General features: G+C 40.7%; 1 protein-coding gene across 1 annotated transcript in view; it reads left to right on the top strand.

Annotated features, from left to right (window-relative positions):
• Positions 1–18,673, top strand: part of dnah9 (dynein, axonemal, heavy chain 9) — a 185,675-nt gene that overhangs the window by 130,501 nt on the left and 36,501 nt on the right. Inside the window, exons 64-71 of the mRNA XM_080873050.1 lie at positions 824–988; positions 2,174–2,314; positions 3,679–3,849; positions 4,028–4,150; positions 8,854–9,047; positions 10,607–10,755; positions 12,829–12,956; positions 16,868–17,095. Coding sequence (XP_080729176.1) covers positions 824–988; positions 2,174–2,314; positions 3,679–3,849; positions 4,028–4,150; positions 8,854–9,047; positions 10,607–10,755; positions 12,829–12,956; positions 16,868–17,095 — 1,299 coding nt within the window. The remainder of the gene's footprint in view (positions 1–823; positions 989–2,173; positions 2,315–3,678; positions 3,850–4,027; positions 4,151–8,853; positions 9,048–10,606; positions 10,756–12,828; positions 12,957–16,867; positions 17,096–18,673) is intronic.

Raw genomic sequence — 18,673 nt, 5'->3', positions numbered from 1 at the left:
TTAAGCATTGTGATCTCTTAAACTATCTGCTCCCCTGGCGCGATCGAAGCCAAGTACGTCTTTTGTCATGTGTGAGTTTTGCCAGAGGGAGGAGGAACAGTTCCACCCCCACCCCATCAGCATCTTCTGTGATTACACGTGGGCAGAAACAGCACTGCCAGAAACGTATTACCAGCCGCCTGTCAGGGACCACGCCACTCAAAAAACCCCTGTGCTATTATCCGTCCCCGACAACCCTCCAAGTAGGCAAATCTCACAACAGCCCACCCTCCAGTAATTACAACAATTCAAAGGTCGCAGAGGCTTCTATTAAGGGAAACTTCAATAAAGCAAAGTCATTAACGGGCAGAAACAAGGAGCTGCAACAGAATATAATGAAGGACAGGGCAGGATGAAGCTCTGTCTACTTTGTTCTCCTGTCAAACACCAGGCTTTGAAAAAAAGTGAAAGTTTCTCTCAGGTAATTTTTTTTAAGCCGAAAGCTTTGTTAGAAGACGGACTGCTCTAATGCATTTGGGGAGGTAATAACCCCATTATTGCACTGCATGATGCCTGCATTGGTACATAATTGTAAACACGGCATCTCGTAAAAGCTCATTCAGAAAAGATGTGTGTGTAATTCCCCATCAAAGCGCCCTCCCATCTTATTCAAATCGACGGCCTCATCACACCAAGGGTTAGGTGACTCTGAAAAAGTTTGATGTTGGCAACCAAACAGAAGCTGGTTAATCCATCCCAGAAAACCCCCTCCATGTGTCCGGACAACTGATGCAGACTGTATTGATTAGTTCTGTCTTTGAGGTTCTTTTTTTTCTGTTTAAAGTTTGACCTGACGAAGCAACAGAACGACTTTAAGATTACTCTGAAGACGTTGGAGGACAACTTGCTATCCCGTTTGTCTTCAGCTTCAGGAAATTTCCTCAGTGACACGGAGCTGGTGGAAAACTTGGAGACAACCAAACGCACAGCTGCTGAGATCGAAGAAAAGGTTTTTGTCTTCTATTTGCTTTAATCTTTTCTCACACTTTAGATCACAGCCTTCAAGTGACAGTGTTACTACTGACTACAAGCTCTCGTTAGAGCACTTACCATTGACACCATCTGAAGTCTTCCTCTTTTCCTACTGCCTGGCAACTCCATCTTCAACATCCCTTGTCCACTATCCCTCCTCTGCTCACGTTCAGACCACCTCAACATTGGCTGTCTAACTGTTCAACCTAAACTGTTCCTCTCATGTACTCATTTCTAATCTTGTTCATCCTGCTTGCTCCTAATAAAACTCCTAATATCTTCAACGGTGCCGCGTCGGCGTCCTGTCAGTGCCGCTGTCTCCATGCATAATAGCAGTTCTCACTACCATCTTGTAAAACTTCTCTTTCGCTCTTGCTCCTTCCTTCTGTTGCAAATCACACCTGAAACTTGTGTACTCTCTTCTTCACATCTCTTGTGCACTCTCTGTACTTGACCCATGTAGTCTGTCTTGCTTCTGTTTGATTTTCATTCAAACAGAAGCATACCTCTACCTCCCCAGGTTCCATTTCATCTATGAACATCATAGTCCACAGAGCATGTTGCCTGATTGCATCTGCCAACCTGTCTCTGCACACTTTTGCATCAGTGCAGTTTGTTTCTAATGTTATCCTAAATGAAATGTAGAATGCAGTATCCTTTTTAGACTGTACTTCTTCAATAATTCCCATTTGCAGGTGCAGAATAACTGTCACCTAAAGTGTTGCCATACTCTCAGCTCTGCTTCCCTTGCTTTGTTTCTTTATTTCTTGTGGTCAGATTACAAGATCACATCAGCTCAGCGTATGATGTCTGCCAAAGATGAATTAGTTTAGAGCACTTCTTAAAAGCTCTGTGTTTTTTTTAATCTTAGAGTGTGCCTTCTGTCTGTGAGGAGATGAGCGCTTCCTTTGCAGATGTTCATCCTTAACATAATTGCACAGGCGTTTGCTGGTTATTAAAACAAAAAAAAAGCATGATTGTCATGATCCACAGAATGTGAGGACATTTTGAAGCGTGAAATTGCAACAGGACTGCTCTTCACTGGAGTATGTTTTATTGGATTGTGCACAAGTTCATCATTAACTGATTGATGGACCTTGAGTATATCCTCGTCTGTGCTGATGTATATGAGTGTGATTCCGTTTGCACTACTTTACTGCAGGTAAAAGAAGCCAAGGTGACAGAGACCAAAATCAATGAGGCTCGAGAGCACTTCCGACCAGCAGCAGCACGGGCTTCCTTATTGTACTTCACAATGAACGACCTCAATAAAATCCACCCCATGTATCAGTTCTCTCTAAAGGTACCCTGTCTATTGACCCACCATGTTACCGACCCTTGTCATGGGCCCCCAGTGAGACCCTTCTTTACACTCACTTCTCTGTTGTTTCCCTCCTCCTTCCATTTGCTCACCGTATTTTATGCTCTTTGCCCTGCTTTTATTGTGTTTGTGGCTCCCTAATGTGGTTATGTAGAGCATAATGTCTTTCATATTGTCAGCCAGGCAGTGCTGAGAGAAGGCAGCCTGAGATATTGTTTGCAATCTCTTCCGACTCCGCAGGTAGTTGCCTCGGCCCGTCTTATTTCCCAACATAATAAAATGAAAACACATTCAGTGTTTATGTACCTTTGACCTTGTGAATGAAATGAAATACATTATAATATGTGTTCTGTATACAACCTCAGAGCTAAGTGTGAATCTGCTAAATGAACAGAAATGACAGCACATTTCCTACAGTGAAAGAGGACAATTATTGTATTTCTGTGGTAATAAGTTATTTTAGAGTCGCTGCAAAAAGTGCAAACAAACTGTTTCTCCAGTACTTCAAACTCTGCATGGTTCAGTATGTTGAAGGATCACAGTATGACGTGATATTGGAATCAGAAGTCAGATCCAGTGCAGCAACAATTATTAGAAAGTTAGAAAAGCTCCCTAAAACAATGAACGTCCCTTAGTGCTATAGGCTCAGGTTGCTGTGCGATCACAATGCACTGAGAACCTTTCACTCCTTATGTGGTATATGTTTATGTGCTATTTCTGCATGTTATTAACTGTCTACTCTCACTTTGCTTTGTCCTTGTCTCTCTATGATTTTTTTTGCCTCTTTGATATTTATCTGGTTGTTGGGTTTTTCTAGCTAATACTTTAGGGTCTTTACCTTATAGCAAAAAGAGCTTTGAGCTGTAATTAAAAAATTGGAGCTCTGTAGCACAGATGACCAGATTTTGAAAACATCCTACTTATTAATGAGGTCCATTGCAAAAGATTTTTATTTTGTTTATTTTTGTGTTTAGAAATAATTTAAAATTGTCTATGTCCATTAAAGTTTTTCATTCAAGCTTACCACATTGATAAAATATTTATACATACATAAACGTTGTAATCAATTACAGCTGTCGGCTTTCCTTATAGAGCCAAAGTAGTATTGATCAGTTCATTCTTAGAACACTGCATCATATCCATCAAGTCAGCTGTAAATGACAAAGACTGATGATATCTAATTTATACTTAAAGATCAGTATGAACACAATCCAATTGCTGGGTTATCATTTGCTTTATTGGATTACCTTATGAGTTTGTATCTAACAGTACTGTTATTCTTGTGCTTTTAACACTTTGATGTCAGACACTGTTTCTGTATTGTACCTGCTCCTGTGCGTCCTCAGGCGTTTAGTGTGGTCTTCCAGAAAGCAGTTCTGAAGGCTGAGCCTGCAGAAGGTCTAAAGCAGCGGGTGTCCAACCTAATTGACAGCATCACCTCCTCAGTCTTCCAGTACACCACCAGAGGCCTATTTGAGTGTGACAAGCTCACATACATCGCTCAGCTCGCTTTCCAGGTAGGAAGGTGCATCCGGTTTCATCCTCTGCACGGTTTGTTTTTGAGCACACGTTTGCTGCTGAACAGGCTTCTCCGGAGACCGGCGGCCCTGTTTGGGTTTAATCAAGTAGAAAGGAGATGTGCTCTGTACCGAAAACGCATCATTGTAAAGTTATTCCTGTTTGTTTTGTGCCCAGATACTCCTGATGAATAAAGATATAAACCCTGTAGAGCTAGACTTCCTCCTGAGGTACCCTGTCCAACCAGGTGTAACATCACCAGTGGAGTTCCTATCTAACCACTCCTGGGGGGGGATCAAGGTATGAAAAGAGGCTGCGTGAAAGGGCACAACTCGATCTTTTTTTCACAGTCCCTGAGCAAACCAGAGATATGTGATGTTGTGTCTTAAAGTAACTGTCCCAACACACACACACACACACACACACACACACACACACACACACACACACACACACACACACACACACACACACACACACACACACACACAAAATGGCTAAACTTCCTGTGTCAAAGATTTCCTCCACCTCTGTGAGTTAACTGTCCCTCATTTTCAACCATTTTTTAAAATTAAAAACACGTTGTGTGTAACATGTATAGTTGGGGAAATAATTATTTGATCTAATGCTGAATTTGTACATTTGCTCACTTACAAGAAAATCAACAATCTCTAATTTTTATGGTAGTTTTGTTTAAATGAAGACAGAAGGATCTCAACCATAAATCAGGAAAAAACACATTACACAAAAATTAGAAACTGACTACTCTATGACCCATCCAGAAGTCTGGTTCCCACAGATTGCCTGTGCGCCCATGTGGTTCACAGATTACAATCAATCACAGATACTCCTGATCTGAACTTCTTATGTGTATAAAGCACACCTGTCCACAGAATCATTTTCTTCCATTCCAACCTCTCCACCATCATGGTCAAGACCAAAGAGCTGTCGAAGAACATCAAGGACAAGACTGTAGATCTGCACAAGGCTGGAATAGGGTACTAGAGCATCAGCAAGAAGCTTTGTGAGAGGCTGTTGGTGCAATTATTCAAAAATGAAAGAAATACAATATATAATATGCATCAATCTTCCATGGAGTGTGGATGATCACAAGAAAGGTGGTGGATCAGCCCCAAACATGGGAGGAGCTTGTTAATGATCTGAAGGCAGTTGGGACCACAGTCGCTAAGAACACTATTGGTAACACACGCTGTAAATTATTGAAATTTTGCAGTGGCCTCAAGGTCCCCTGGCTTAAGGCACATATACAGACCCGTCTGGGATCAAATAATTATTTCCCCCAGTATATACCATTAAAACATTAACACAGAGAGAGAAATATAGTTATATATGGATACATATTTGATTTATCAGTGTGTTCTTATTCAGACTCGCATCAAAGGTAATTTTTTTTCACTTACGAACACTTTTGTTCTGTTTCTCAGAAATAATTAAGCCCAGTCCCAGACTTTAACCTTTTTTCCGTAGCTATCTTCATGGTTTTGTTTTTTGTGTTTTTTTTTTCAGTCTGTGGCTAAGAAACGTGCTGACTTTGCATTATATGAAACTCTTGTAAAATTGGAGGTCCTTGATGAAAACAAGTTTGTGTTTTTACTAGTAATCATTATCATTCTGTGTTTGTAGGGGACTCCTGTAACTTTTGGTGGCCCAAAGATATTTAAAAGCAATTTTGATTTTCCGAACCTTTCGGTCTCTACTTGTTGAAAAGCCTGGAGGATTCCTGGAATACGCGCGAATGGATTGCACCCTTAGTTGTGCAGCCTATACTCAGTCCTTTCTTGGACTCCTTAAATGCCGGTGTGACAACATCTGACCATATTTTTCCATCTATATTTTGTTTTCTTTGCTTTTTCCACTACGTTACTGAAATTACAAAATTTCATTCATAGTCTGTAATCACCCTAATATGTTTTCATTTTCCAGTATGATTTTTACTACTCGAAAAAGTGGTTGCAGCTCAACTGCATTTACACCTGGTTAATAATAATATCTACGAGAGATTTCAATCTGGTTTTCGCTCATGTCACAGTACAGAAACTGCTTTACTTAAAGTCACTAACGATCTTCTTATCGGAGCTGACTCTGGTCTTTTCACCATTCTCGTCCTTTTAGATCTGAGTTCAGCCTTCGACACCATTTCTCACTCTGTACTTCTAAGCAGACTTTCCTCTCTCGCATCTCTGACACACCCCTCGCCTGGTTTCAGTCATATCTCCTTGACCGTTCCCAGTTTATTCAACTAAGATCATTCCGCTCTCGTCTATTCCCCGTCACATCTGGTGTACCTCAAGGCTCAGTTTTAGGCCCTCTTCATAATATACATCCTCCCTCTAGGTACCATTTTCTGCAAAGTTGATCTTCAGTTTCACTGTTTTGCTGATGACACCCAGTTATATCTCTCTTGCAAACCCGATTCCTCCCTCCCACCTTCTTCCCTTTCAGAATGTCTATCCGAGTTAAAATCCTGGTTTACCTCTAATCTAAAGCTCAATGAGGATAAAACTGAGATCCTCCTTATTGGCACCAAATCCAACCTTTTGAAGGTGAACCATTTCTAACTCACCATCGATAACTCCACAGTTTTCCCTTCTCCTCAGGTTAAGAGCCTTGGTGTCATCCTAGACAGTTCACTTTCCTATAAATCTCACATCAGTAATGTCACCCGTTCTGCCTACTTCCATCTACGTAACATTAACAGATTGCTTCCTTCTCTTTCCACCCAGTCTACGTCCATTCTTGTCCACAGTCTTGTTACCTCTCGTATTGACTACTGCAATTCTCTTCTGCATGGTCTCCCCCAAAAATCCCTCCATAAGCTTCAACTGGTTCAGAACTTTGCTGCTCGCATTATCACCAGAACCCCCTCCTACCAGCACATCACCCCTGTTCTTCAGGAACTTCACTGGCTCCCTGTGAAATTCCAGATAATATTCAAACTTTCAACAGTAGAAACCTTCTTGGCTGTAGGTCTGTGAAGGGTCTCCGTCATCCAGGTCATCGTAGTCTAAGGAGCTTGGAAAGAAAAGTGTCTGGACTTCTTTCAGTTGCTTGAAGACTTTTTACCTCTCATCCGAGAAGCTTCTTCAGTTCTAAGGTCAAATGGTGGAGACACCCAGATTTAAGCCCTATAGGAATGTCCCCCCGAGAGGGACATGGACCCCCTAATGATCCTTTACCTAATCACATGAGCCAAGGTGTGAAAATGGGAGTAGGTCACAATAGGCCTTTTGATCTCTGGAAATCACATGATAGGGTTTTTAAATAAATATATTATTTATTTCTCTTAAAATAAATATTTTTTCACTCCTTGGCTCACGTGATTAGGTAGAGGATCATTAGGGGGATCCATGTCCCTTTTGGGGGGAAAGTCTGGGACTCTCCACCATTCGACCTTAGAACTGAAGAAGCTTCTCGGATGAGAGGTGAAACGTCTTCAAGCAACTTAAAGAAGCCCAGATGCTTTTCTTTCCAAGTTCCTTAGACCTTCTTGGCTGTAATGGTACAAAGCTACACTGTGAAGTGTGAATTTGATGAATTCATCAAAATAAGCTGTTCTTTCAGAAAGCTAGAGCTCCGTCTTGAACTTCATAAAGATGCAATAACTTGTAGATCAGCCCTATTTTTCGAATTCCATCCTATATGTTGAAATCTCTAAAAGATAATAAAAAATAATTCACCTCTATTTCTTTCTAAATTTTGTTGTCCTCCACCTTGTCATCTGCGAGATTCAAGGCTAATATCTTCCGGTTCCTTTATCGGCTCCACACAGTGCGCAGTATGTACAGTGGATTTTCCCAACAAGTAAGCACTAAAGTGAATGCACATAATTGGAGTGTATATCTCTGTATCACCCAAAACTCCAGTCTGACAGCATGCAGTCTCCAGGGTCCCACTGTGCTATGTGACCCTGCTAGATTCTAACACTGAAGGGTGCTAGAAGAAAAACTCAGTCTCTCTGTTTGTGTCTCAGAGAACGCAGTGCTGTGGACAGCAGAGGTTTCTTATCTTGTCAGATGAGTTTAACAGCAAGGTAAACCCTAACTGCAGCATGTCTTTTAGCCCCTCGTGCTCATGAATATTTCACTCTATATCGCCTTCAATATTAACTTAACCTAAAACCCCTCTGAGGATTAAGAGATGGCCTTTCTGTAACTGCTCTCAACCTGCTGTGGATGTTTAAGTCCCTGCTAATCAAATTCTGTCACTTGATTTTTCTTATCGTAGTTGGAAACATAATCAGTTGGAAAGATTTAAAGGAGGATAACGTCCTCTGATTGCTTGCCCCAGTTGATGATATTAGCAGAGCTGGAATCCCTCGGGACCCAGTGTTTCTCATTACACTGGGGCTGATCGGTCGCCAACCACCTGTAGTAATTAAACTGAGTCACAGTGAAGGTGATGTGTGCCGAGCCGCTCCTTCTCACTCTGCTCTATGTCTTCCCCTCATGGCTTGTGTCGAGGGGTTGGTTTCATAGAGTGACACGGGATGTTTTTGCCTTGACACCTTGTATTCTGTGTCTCTGCTGAGAGAAGATTTCAGCATCCTGCTCATAGTTTGCACAGTGCGGGAGACAGCAGAGCTGCTTGAGGCTGCACTGCGTGACACTGCTGTTCTCTGCAGATGAGATGAGGTGTCTGTCATCTGGGGCATCACAATGAAGCCCTCACTGGTTCTGCAAGAGATGCATATTTAGTGCTCCCCTACCCCCTGTCCCGTTATGAAAGCTTTGTGTTTACTCAGCATTTCTGTTTGAATAAATATTATTTATAAGGACATGAGGAAAGATAAGCATTCTGTTTTTTTATGACTCTCCATATTTTGCAAACAGACTCTCTTTTTTTTTTTTTTTTACCTGTGCATTGTGAAAAATATCTCTGGTCAAGAACTTTAATGTGTATCATTGATCGCAGTGCAGCAGCTCTTTTAACAACATGCACTATGTTTCACTCCACAAATCCTATTTCTTTTCCAAAACCTCCAGGCTCTTTGCTCCATGGAGGAGTTCAGAAACCTGGACAGAGACATTGAAGGCTCAGCCAAACGCTGGAAGAAGTTTGTAGAGTCCGAGTGTCCGGAAAAAGAGAAATTCCCACAGGAATGGAAGAGCAAAAGCTCACTCCAGAGACTGTGCATTATGAGAGCCCTGAGGCCTGACCGCATGACGTACGCTGTCAGGTAAGAGGTGGTATCATTTCCCTTTGCTCTGTGATCTGTGAAAGCTCCTACTTGACCTGTTCTGGTTACTGAAAAGGTAAAAAAGTTGAACAACAGAACCTTTGGCTTCTATCCTGAGATGACAGTTGACTGAGTCACACAGATTTTCAGGGACAATCATCAAACCTAAGTATTAAAAGAGAACGTCTGTGTCCACTTGTACCAAATCCAGACCCCAGTTACACTCTGAATTAACATACATTAGGTGTGAGATGCAGTATTTTAGTTCTATTAAGATGCCTGTGTCTGTGGGGTTTCTTAGATATTAGGCTTTGGAGATATTAATTAAACAGATTATGTGGTTTTTTGTTTGGTCTGAAGGGCACTAATGGCTCCGAAACAAACATTTCACAAGTTCGATTTCTAATAAACTGGGCACAAATCACTCCAGTATGTGAGTGAAATTTTAACCAGAAGGCTAAAAGTGGGGAATTAAAGCTGACTCATCTAATGATTGTGATTTAAAGTGCATATTACGAGTCTTATGAAGATTGTGCTTGGTTTAATCTGTGTCCATAGTTCTTTAGCGAGAGGAGGAACTGAGTCATTTTGCTCAGTTCATTACGCAGATTCATACCTGTAGCCAATAACTATGTAGCTTGTTCATATTTTTTTATAAGCAATGCGATTACATTAATTTTGAAATGAATAAGTGAACAGCTAGATCACTACTCATAATACATTATAATGCAGTTTATCACTCTTGGTAATTTGTTAAGACTGGCAGTATAATAACCAGCACCACATTGCAATTTAACATCTCAGAGTTCATGAATTTGTTTTTAATGTGCTGCAGCTTTAGATGGTTAAAACCCAGACTGATTACAAAATATGGATGTAGCTTCTAGATGTAGCTTAATTATTCAGCATGCTGTGTCACACAGTTTCATAGTTAGTTCTACCCTGCACTCACAATGTCGGGTTTTAAAAAATATGAGATGGATGACATCATGTTGGCTTTCCAAGGTGGAGACCAAAAGAGAGCTAAAAGTAGAGCAAATGGTGGAGTTTAGAACTGCAAAGGTCTCCACATCTGCCAGGAAATTCTTGGAGTTGTGGTCAATGCGCAACAGCTGGACAACTTATTGGCACACTGCAGAACAAATACACAGAATTCACATTTTGCTGCTTTCTGTGTTTTCATTTCTTCACTATCGGTTCTGCACATGTATGTTTGTATTTTCAGAAACCTTAAGTGGAGGCGGAACTAAGGTTATAGGACAAAATACAACATATGTACAAAATATATTTTGTTAAAAAGTGAATTCTTGATTTATTTAAGACTGTGATTTGGTTGAAACTGAAGCAAGAAAAGCATAATGTTTGAAAGACCAAAGCATTTAATCCAGAGAGGGTGAAAAGAGCTACTGACAGCTGAGTCGTGACTAGAGTTTATAGTTTTGAAGCAGCTGTCTGTCTAATGCACTGTAATACAGACAATTCCGGTTCTTCAAGTTCTTCAGCTTGTTGTCAAAGATAATAAAGTCTTAAGGAGAACTGAGTCACACTCTCCTTTACAGAGACTTTGTAGAGGAGAAACTGGGAAGCAAGTATGTGATTGGCAGATCACTGGACTTTGCCGTCTCCTTTGAAGAGTCAGGTCCAGCTACGCCCATGTTCTTCATCCTCTCTCCCGGAGTTGACCCTTTGAAGGATGTGGAAAAACATGGTAAGGCTTCTGCTTGTTTTATCTTTAAAAAAGCTTTTAAATCCTGCTTAAAAGTGTGTTCAGGACTTTTATAAGAGCGAACACATTGCCAGTCTATCGTTTCTTTTAGCTGTGTAGGGTTTTGGGTTAGTTATTAAGAGGAAATGCCTTGTCTACCTGCATGCATGATTTCATTTTAGTTCTGTTGCATAGGATTATCAGTCAGAACAACACATTTGTAATGTGTATCTGCTGTAATATCAGCCATCACTGCCGATGCACAACCAGCTCTGGATAGACTGAAAGGATTATACTAAAGGTCAGAAATATGTGAGATGACACCACTGGTGTATTAGGGGCAACAGAAAGTAAATGTCATTGGTTTTAGAGTTACTTTACATTCCTTTATGAATAATGGGTGGCGAGATGATTTTTACTAGAAATATGGAAAAAGTTGAAGCTTTTGTTCTGACCTAGGCATTAATTCAGTTTTTGGGTATTTGAAATCAGCTGTATGAAATATTCAGATTGCAGGAATTGTTTCAATTAACTGGAACAGATTTCCTCATTATTTCTCTTCTACCCAAGCATATGCATCAGCATTTTTGCATTCAAGTAATGAATGATTTGTTAGGGTTTTTGTTGTTTTGTTTGTTTTGCCTTACTTGGGTTTCAGTTTCTCCTTTGTCGTCCTTTTATCCTCGGATTAATTTATCACACAGACCCATTTCAGCGTGTTGAAGTGTTGGTTTATGCCCAACACACTGCATTATTTGTGACTATTTTTAGATGCTTCATTTTTATAGGCATCGCCAGGTGGTTAAATCAACCATGGAGCTACTATAGGCTCAGAAACCCCCTGTAAAATCCTCCATCCTCTCCTAATGGGGATCAATAAAGTATCCATTATTATTATTATTATTATTATTATTATTATTAATACCATACCAAATAGCACTCCTGCTGAAATTGCCTCTAAGGGCTCTGATTATTGATTAGCAACACCCTCATCCTGACCATAGCCAATCACATCAAAGTTAAAGGTAACCAGCTGCTCCTGTGCTGATGAAAAGCAGCAGAACATGTTTTTTCCCCATTATATTTGTGTCTGTGGGGTTTCTTAGATATTAGGCTTTGGTGAGATTTTCATTAGACAGATTATGTGATTTTTGTTTGGTCTGAAGCGCACTAATGGCTCCGAAACAAACATTTCACAAGTTTGATTTCTAACAAACTGAGCACAAATCACTCCAGTGTTTGTGTGAAATTTTAACCAGAAGGCTTAAAGTGGGGAACTAAAGCTGACTCATCTAATGATTAGGATTTAAAGTGCATATTAGTTAGTTTAGCCTGCGTCCAAGGCATGGATAGTGCTTTAGCCAGAGGAGGAGATATTGTGGAATTGAGTCATTTTATTCAGTTCATTACACAGATTCATATCCAATAACTATGTAGCTTGTTCATATTTTTCTAAGCTATGCAGTTAGATTACATTTGAATAAGTGAGCAACTAGATCACTACTCTTAATACTGATTATAATACTGTTTATCACACTTAGTGATTTGTGACTCCCACCTAAGAACCATTTGTGACGCTCAGTCATAGACTGTACATTTAAAAATGGACTTCACCCACTGTTTTTCACTGTGTTTCTGTTTTTGTGTTTCTGTTTTCTGTGCGAGGTTCTGTGTGAAATTTTGGTTTTCAAACTGATCGCTTTTAGTTTTGCAACATTTAGCCTCAATTAGCATCGATTGGAACTAAAAGAGACATCTAGCATTACTTTTAAGAGGAGACTAATAAGATATTAAACATATAAATAACACAGTTTGTTTATTACTTTCTTGGCTTATTTCTTTAACAGTTAATCAGAGCTTGGTCTGTACCATTATTTTGTTAATCTAGGCTAAGCACATTTCAGAGCTACCTCTCTGTAGTGCAGAGAGGTAGTAAAGATGCAGATGGATGCTAAATGGAGTTTAATAGACTAGCAAATAGCAGTCCAGTTCAATAGACTGCATTTATCATTTTAGTCTTTGCAACTGTTTCTGCAACCAAAGTTTTATTGAAACAATTACTTTTTTTTCTTTCAGGGAGGAAGCTGGGCTACACATTTGACAACAAAAACCTCCATAATGTCTCTCTGGGTCAAGGTCAGGAAGTTATCGCTGAACAAGCCCTCAACTTGGCAGCTAAAAACGGCCATTGGGTCATATTACAGGTACAGCAAATATACTTTTGAAATAGGGACTGTGATGTTATTTGTAAATATGAGTATCAACACAAATTCAGTGAGTTCACACTCCAACCAATATGTTTTCTGAAGATTATTGCAACAATCACTGGTGGTGGTCAGAGGGCCCGGTGGCGCCTGTGTCCGGCAGCCTCGCCTCTGTCAGTGCGCCCAGGGTGGCTGTGGCTACAATGTAGCTTGCTATCGCCAGTGTGTGAATGTGTGTGTGAATGGGTGAATGACTGAATGTACTGTAAAGCGCTTTGGGGTCCTATGGACTAGAAAAGCGCTATACAAATGCAGGCCATTTACCATTTAATCATATCAAGTAGATCCAATTATAGTTTGTGGTGTTTGAACACTAACACAAAAGGTATAAAATGACAATTCATTATAATTGTTAGAACATTTTGTCTTTCACTGAGTTGTCCCATGTGGTAAACTCATCCACATCACATAAAACGTGCCAAATTACAAAAAAATATGTCTGTTATCAAATGTAATATATACAATGCTGTAGGCACTCGGAAAACTGAAACAAACACTCTTTGGAAATTGAATACAGGGTTCATTTATGTCAAGGATTTTCTATTCAAGGGGTGATTTTATGTGGCATTTCCTTTATCTGTACGTGTTCTGAATGAGGCACATTATCACTTTGTTTTTCATTGCATACTCAGTGGGATGTTTGCTTTCCTCCAAGGTTCGTCTCTGTGGAAAAGCGAATTTAATTTTCAAGGGAAATTTCCTAACTGAAAGGGCCACGGCATTATACAGTACAATATCTACAGCCACGGTGTCTGTTCTCCTCTTATCTGGAGGGCAAGGCTGGCTTTTGCATTTTAAGTGGAAACCTTGGTGGAATTCTAATGTGAAGTATCGACAGATATGAACCACAGACCAGGCACTGTGGGACACCCATTTCTTTTAATTCACACAGCTTGTTGGATTTCAAAAAAAGAGAGAGAAGGTTGCGACAGCATCACTCTCCTCTCCTGACCCAGGATAGCACAGACAAGCAGTTGTTTAATTACCTTTGCATAAGAATCCCGATCGATACGCTTAAAAAGGCCTTGTCCCCCTGGCAACAAACCTCCTACTCGCTTTATCTGTCTGTTTGTCTGCCTACCAAGTGCCACCCCTATGGTACTGGCCAGGGAGGGAAAGAAAAAAAGAGGGGAGGGGAAGGGAGGGGAGGGGAGGTAACATATTCCCATCTATCTCCTGCTTAAACCATCCGTATCTTCTCCATCTTCTCTTTTCTATTCCTCTGCCCACTCTCTCATTCTGTGAAGTAACTTTGATACTTTGGTTTTATCATTTTCTCCACCACATCTAACATCCTATCAATCCTCCCACTTTTCCTGCTAACCTGCTATCTCTTCATTCCCCCTCTTTGACCTTCTTGTCTCAGTTCTCCTCCTACCTATTCACCACTCCACCTTTATTAAGCCTGGCTCCATCAGTCCAGGATCATGTTAATGGCAGATTCCCTTTTGCTGCTGGGTAATTATATTGGAGAGCAGCATCTTCTTTTCAGATGGGCACAAGAGACAAAATAGCAGAAACTTCAAAGCAGTCCAATGCATTTGGTGGGAGTATGTGTTTGCAGATTGGAGTTGAAGATCTCACATTGGCCAGGAGGCCAAAATCGAGTGGCCAGAACTTGCTGGTCTGTTTCGAATGCCACTTTTAATCTTAAAACCACCCATTTTGAGCTAGTGACAGAAAAACGTCTCTGGAGGGCAGACAGTTGGATGAAACGATTTCATCACGATGTCCTCCCCTCACTTCTGAAAGAAATGATTCATAAATCCCACAATGACAAATTTCTCATATTACAGTCATGAAGTCTTACAAAGATGGCAATAAATAAAAAACAATTACAGCTACATTTAGAATATGATGCATGCATGTTTTTTTAAGTTAAGGGTGACACATCTAAAGTGACATTTTGTAGTCTTTACAATACAGTGGCAAACTGGAAGGAGCTGCTGGCTGCAGAAGGGTTTTTTCCGGTGAATATTGCACCTTCAAAGATTTCATAGATAGAAATCCATGTCTAGAAATTGATCATTTTTTTCAGTAGTTATGGGTATACAGATCCTGTACGATGACAAATTCTTATAAGGTTTAACATGCAGCTTTAATTGTCCTGCAGGAAAAAGGCAGCATAATAACATTTGTGTCAGGTGAAATAAGTACATTTGCAGGAATTCTCATTCTGCAAGTTGTGGACATATCACATGACCTCTACAAATTACTCTACAGTGTATAATAGCAGTGGCATAAAAATAGACCATTTATGAACCTTTAAAGACCTCCAAACCCTACACTAAATAAATATGTATCTTTTGGCATTGGTGGATGTATGCCTTTATTTTTAAATTTAGTCTCAAGGGCGTGTCATGCTGTCAGTGCCTGCAGTGTGTCGACAGTCCTGCTTGTCCCTCCATCCTGTTCACGATGTTCCAGTGTCACTCAGAGTCTGCTGTGATACCGCAGGGCCGCCTCCTCAGTGTGGAGCCCGGCAGTGCTGCAGCTCCTTGACCAACAGGGTTTTTTTTACGTGTAAAATAGAAAGATTATGTGTGGGCACCTGCTCGTGTTTCTGTTTGCTTGTCTGTGAGCCAGCGTGTGCAGTTGGACGTGCCATTGTGCCTTCCCTCAGGTTGTGTTTGGTAGCAATGCATCAAAGACCTTGCCAGTGGTGTCTTCTAATGGGTTTTGGATTCAACTTTTATATTATTATGTAAATAGGTGACTCTCTGATGTAGTATCAGCGTAGGGCTGGGAGGCCCTTATCGAGAAGACGTTGAGGGAACAAAAAATGTCGCACCTGAAAGTTAATTAAAAAGCCATAAAAACGCGTCTGCCCCTCTGTCTTGTTTGTTTGTCTGTCGGTCTCTTCGCCCCCTTCCTTTCCCCTTGCAGCCAGAGGATGAATGGTTTCATTACAGTGACAAGTTCTGAGGCAGTCTCTCACTTCTTCTGTTGGCTCTCTTTATTGCCAAACTATTTACATGCCAAGAGGAAAGGTTGTACTCTGGCTTGATGAAAAAGTGCTTGAATTTAGACTTTTAATTTGTATACCATTCATTATTCTCTAAGGCACTGAGAAGAAAACTAGCTTATCCCCTTCTCAGCTCCCAGCTCATTCTGGACACTTGCTCACAGAATGTAAAAGTTTCTTCTCCTGTATTTTTCAATGACTCCCCCTAAAATCGACGTTCCGCTCCCTTCTGTGTCCCATCGTTTGGAAACTTCAGCCATCGTAAGGAAGATTAAATGTGGAGTGCAAAGGGAAATGAGAAAGTAAAGAGGCTTATGAATTAATGACTGGAGTTATTAGTGCTGTAATTAGATTTAGGGAATGGGCAGTGCTGCGTGGTGAGATCTGGGGGGTTTGGCTGACTCCTTATCATTCACGGGATATCCTGTAAGTGTCAGGACAGTTGAGATGGAAAATTGAGCTCATCCATGCTTGTGTGATAGTACAAGTCAGCCCTGCTGCCCGCACCGCACCGAGCGATGATATTGCAGAAACGTCATGGTAAAGTAAAGCCAGAGAATGGTCGTTCAATGTCAGCAACCTAGAAATGGGTTTCATGTGCTATGTACCATTTAATTTGGTGCCACATCAAAGTCACGGTGAAGCGAGAGGAATATGAAACATATTAATTGGTCCTTTTGCTAGTTGTTATTACAACAAATATACATAAATAGGCAATATTTGATGCATTAGCATCAAGCAGAGTATTAAAGTATTGTGTACACTCCATTAAAGCCCAGACTTTTGTAGTCTTCACCTCTGTGTAGATTGCGTTTTCTACACTTAAAAAAGCAAAACTGATTTGCATAAAAATGAGCCAGATTAACAGCAGGCTTTGCCCTTGTAGAACATCCACCTCGTGGCTCGTTGGCTGGGCACCCTTGAGAAACTTCTGGAGCAGTACGGAGATGGAAGCAATGAAAATTTCAGAGTGTTTATTAGTGCGGAGCCCTCATCAACCCGCGAGGGCCACATCATCCCCCAGGGTATCCTGGAGACCTCCATCAAGATCACCAATGAACCACCTACTGGCATGCACGCAAACCTGCACAAGGCCCTCGACAACTTCAACCAGGTAACACACTTACAGGTTTAATACCTGCTCTACCTTTATTACCTACCTACGCTTCACCACTGGAAAGCAACTTAGCACAAAAGGTTTTTATATGGTTACATTGTGTGTAATTATGTGAAATCTTCTTTAGCTTCTTTTTCTATGAACTTTTATTTCAGAAGCAGCAGACTGTGGTTTTAAGCATAGTTACCCTAAAAAATCCACATTTACAGCAGAGAAGCAAAGGTAGTAGCTAAAGGAAGGCTAGATAAGACTAATGTTGGTGTAGGGCAGCTGGATGTGCCAATTAAAATTGGACTGATTCTTATATAGCACTTTATACAACGTACCACATTCACCCAATCACTTTCTTCTAAGCTTTTAGTGCTTCCTAGCTAACATTCATACTCTGATGGATGCATCGGAGAGCAGCTTGGGGTTAGTATCTTGCCCACAGATACTTGGCATGCAGACTGGAGGAGCTAGGGATCAAACCGCTAACCTTACAATCAGTAGATGACCTGCTCTACCTCCTGAGATACAGCCACCCCAAATGTAGACCTGTTTAACTTTACTTCAGCTAAATAAGCATACATGATAAGAATGAAATGAATGAAGAAAGATTCCTTTGTGCTGTGTCTGGAATGATTTAAAGGGCTGCATCGTAATACTGTGTTTTTAATGTGAGTATTTCTGGCTTAAATCTGGGTCATAAACCAGTAGAGAGAAAGAAAATGTGATTTGATTGAAACTTGGCAAAGAAAGCTGAGAGATCTGTGACCATTTTATTAATTAACTTTTTAGTTACACCCGCTAGTGCAGCATGAGGTTACAACTAAGGAAAAGAAAGCTATTTTTTTGTAGCAGTTCAAGTGCCCGTTCCACAGGATCTTAGTAGGCTATTCTTTTGAGGATTCTCTTGATTCTCTAGGATTTTACATGCTACCTACCTCTGAATGCTCATTTTCCTTTTAGCTGTGAGTGGCAGTTGAAACAAAGCATGTCAGTTCCCGATTTCTCATCAAGTTGCCAATTTGCAGAAGTCTTGCAGCGAGCAGATGGCAGCTTCACCTTTCACTCACCCTGGAATTGCTTCTGACCTGAAGAGGACAGATGTGATCATCGCACATGCTAACGCTAAAAGTTTGGTTACATTCTGCTGTGAGAAAGAGGGATTACTTGAGCACAGACCTCAGCAAAGTCCATTTGCTGATGTTTGTGTGAGTTATTGGAACACATCCAGACAATATCACTTACCCAGACTATTCTCCAGCCCCATAATTAGAATGGATCAGGGTGCTACAGTGGCCTCTCCTAGCTTTACTTTACCTTATCAGTTCTTAGTCTCTATCTAAGCTTTACCATTACCTCTGTGCTTTGCTGCTAATGCATCTTCCTTTGCACCATTACCTGAGTGCTCAGTTTCCTCCCGGTCCATTTCCATGATCCTTAGTTTGCCGATGTGTATCTGTCTGATAAGAGCATCATGCTTGTGAGCCCTGCCTTATGCAGAGCTACAGGGAGGTCCACTGAGGGGAAGATGAGAGAATATTCCAATCATGTGTACTCAGTGAAAGTTAATCAATATTTGGCTAACTC

This window comes from Rhamphochromis sp. 'chilingali' (genome assembly GCF_963969265.1).
Source record: "Rhamphochromis sp. 'chilingali' genome assembly, chromosome: 22".
NCBI classification, from domain to species: domain Eukaryota; kingdom Metazoa; phylum Chordata; class Actinopteri; order Cichliformes; family Cichlidae; genus Rhamphochromis; species Rhamphochromis sp. 'chilingali'.
The sequence above is the reverse complement of the archived record's forward strand: the minus strand, read 5'-3'. Positions and strand labels throughout refer to the sequence as shown.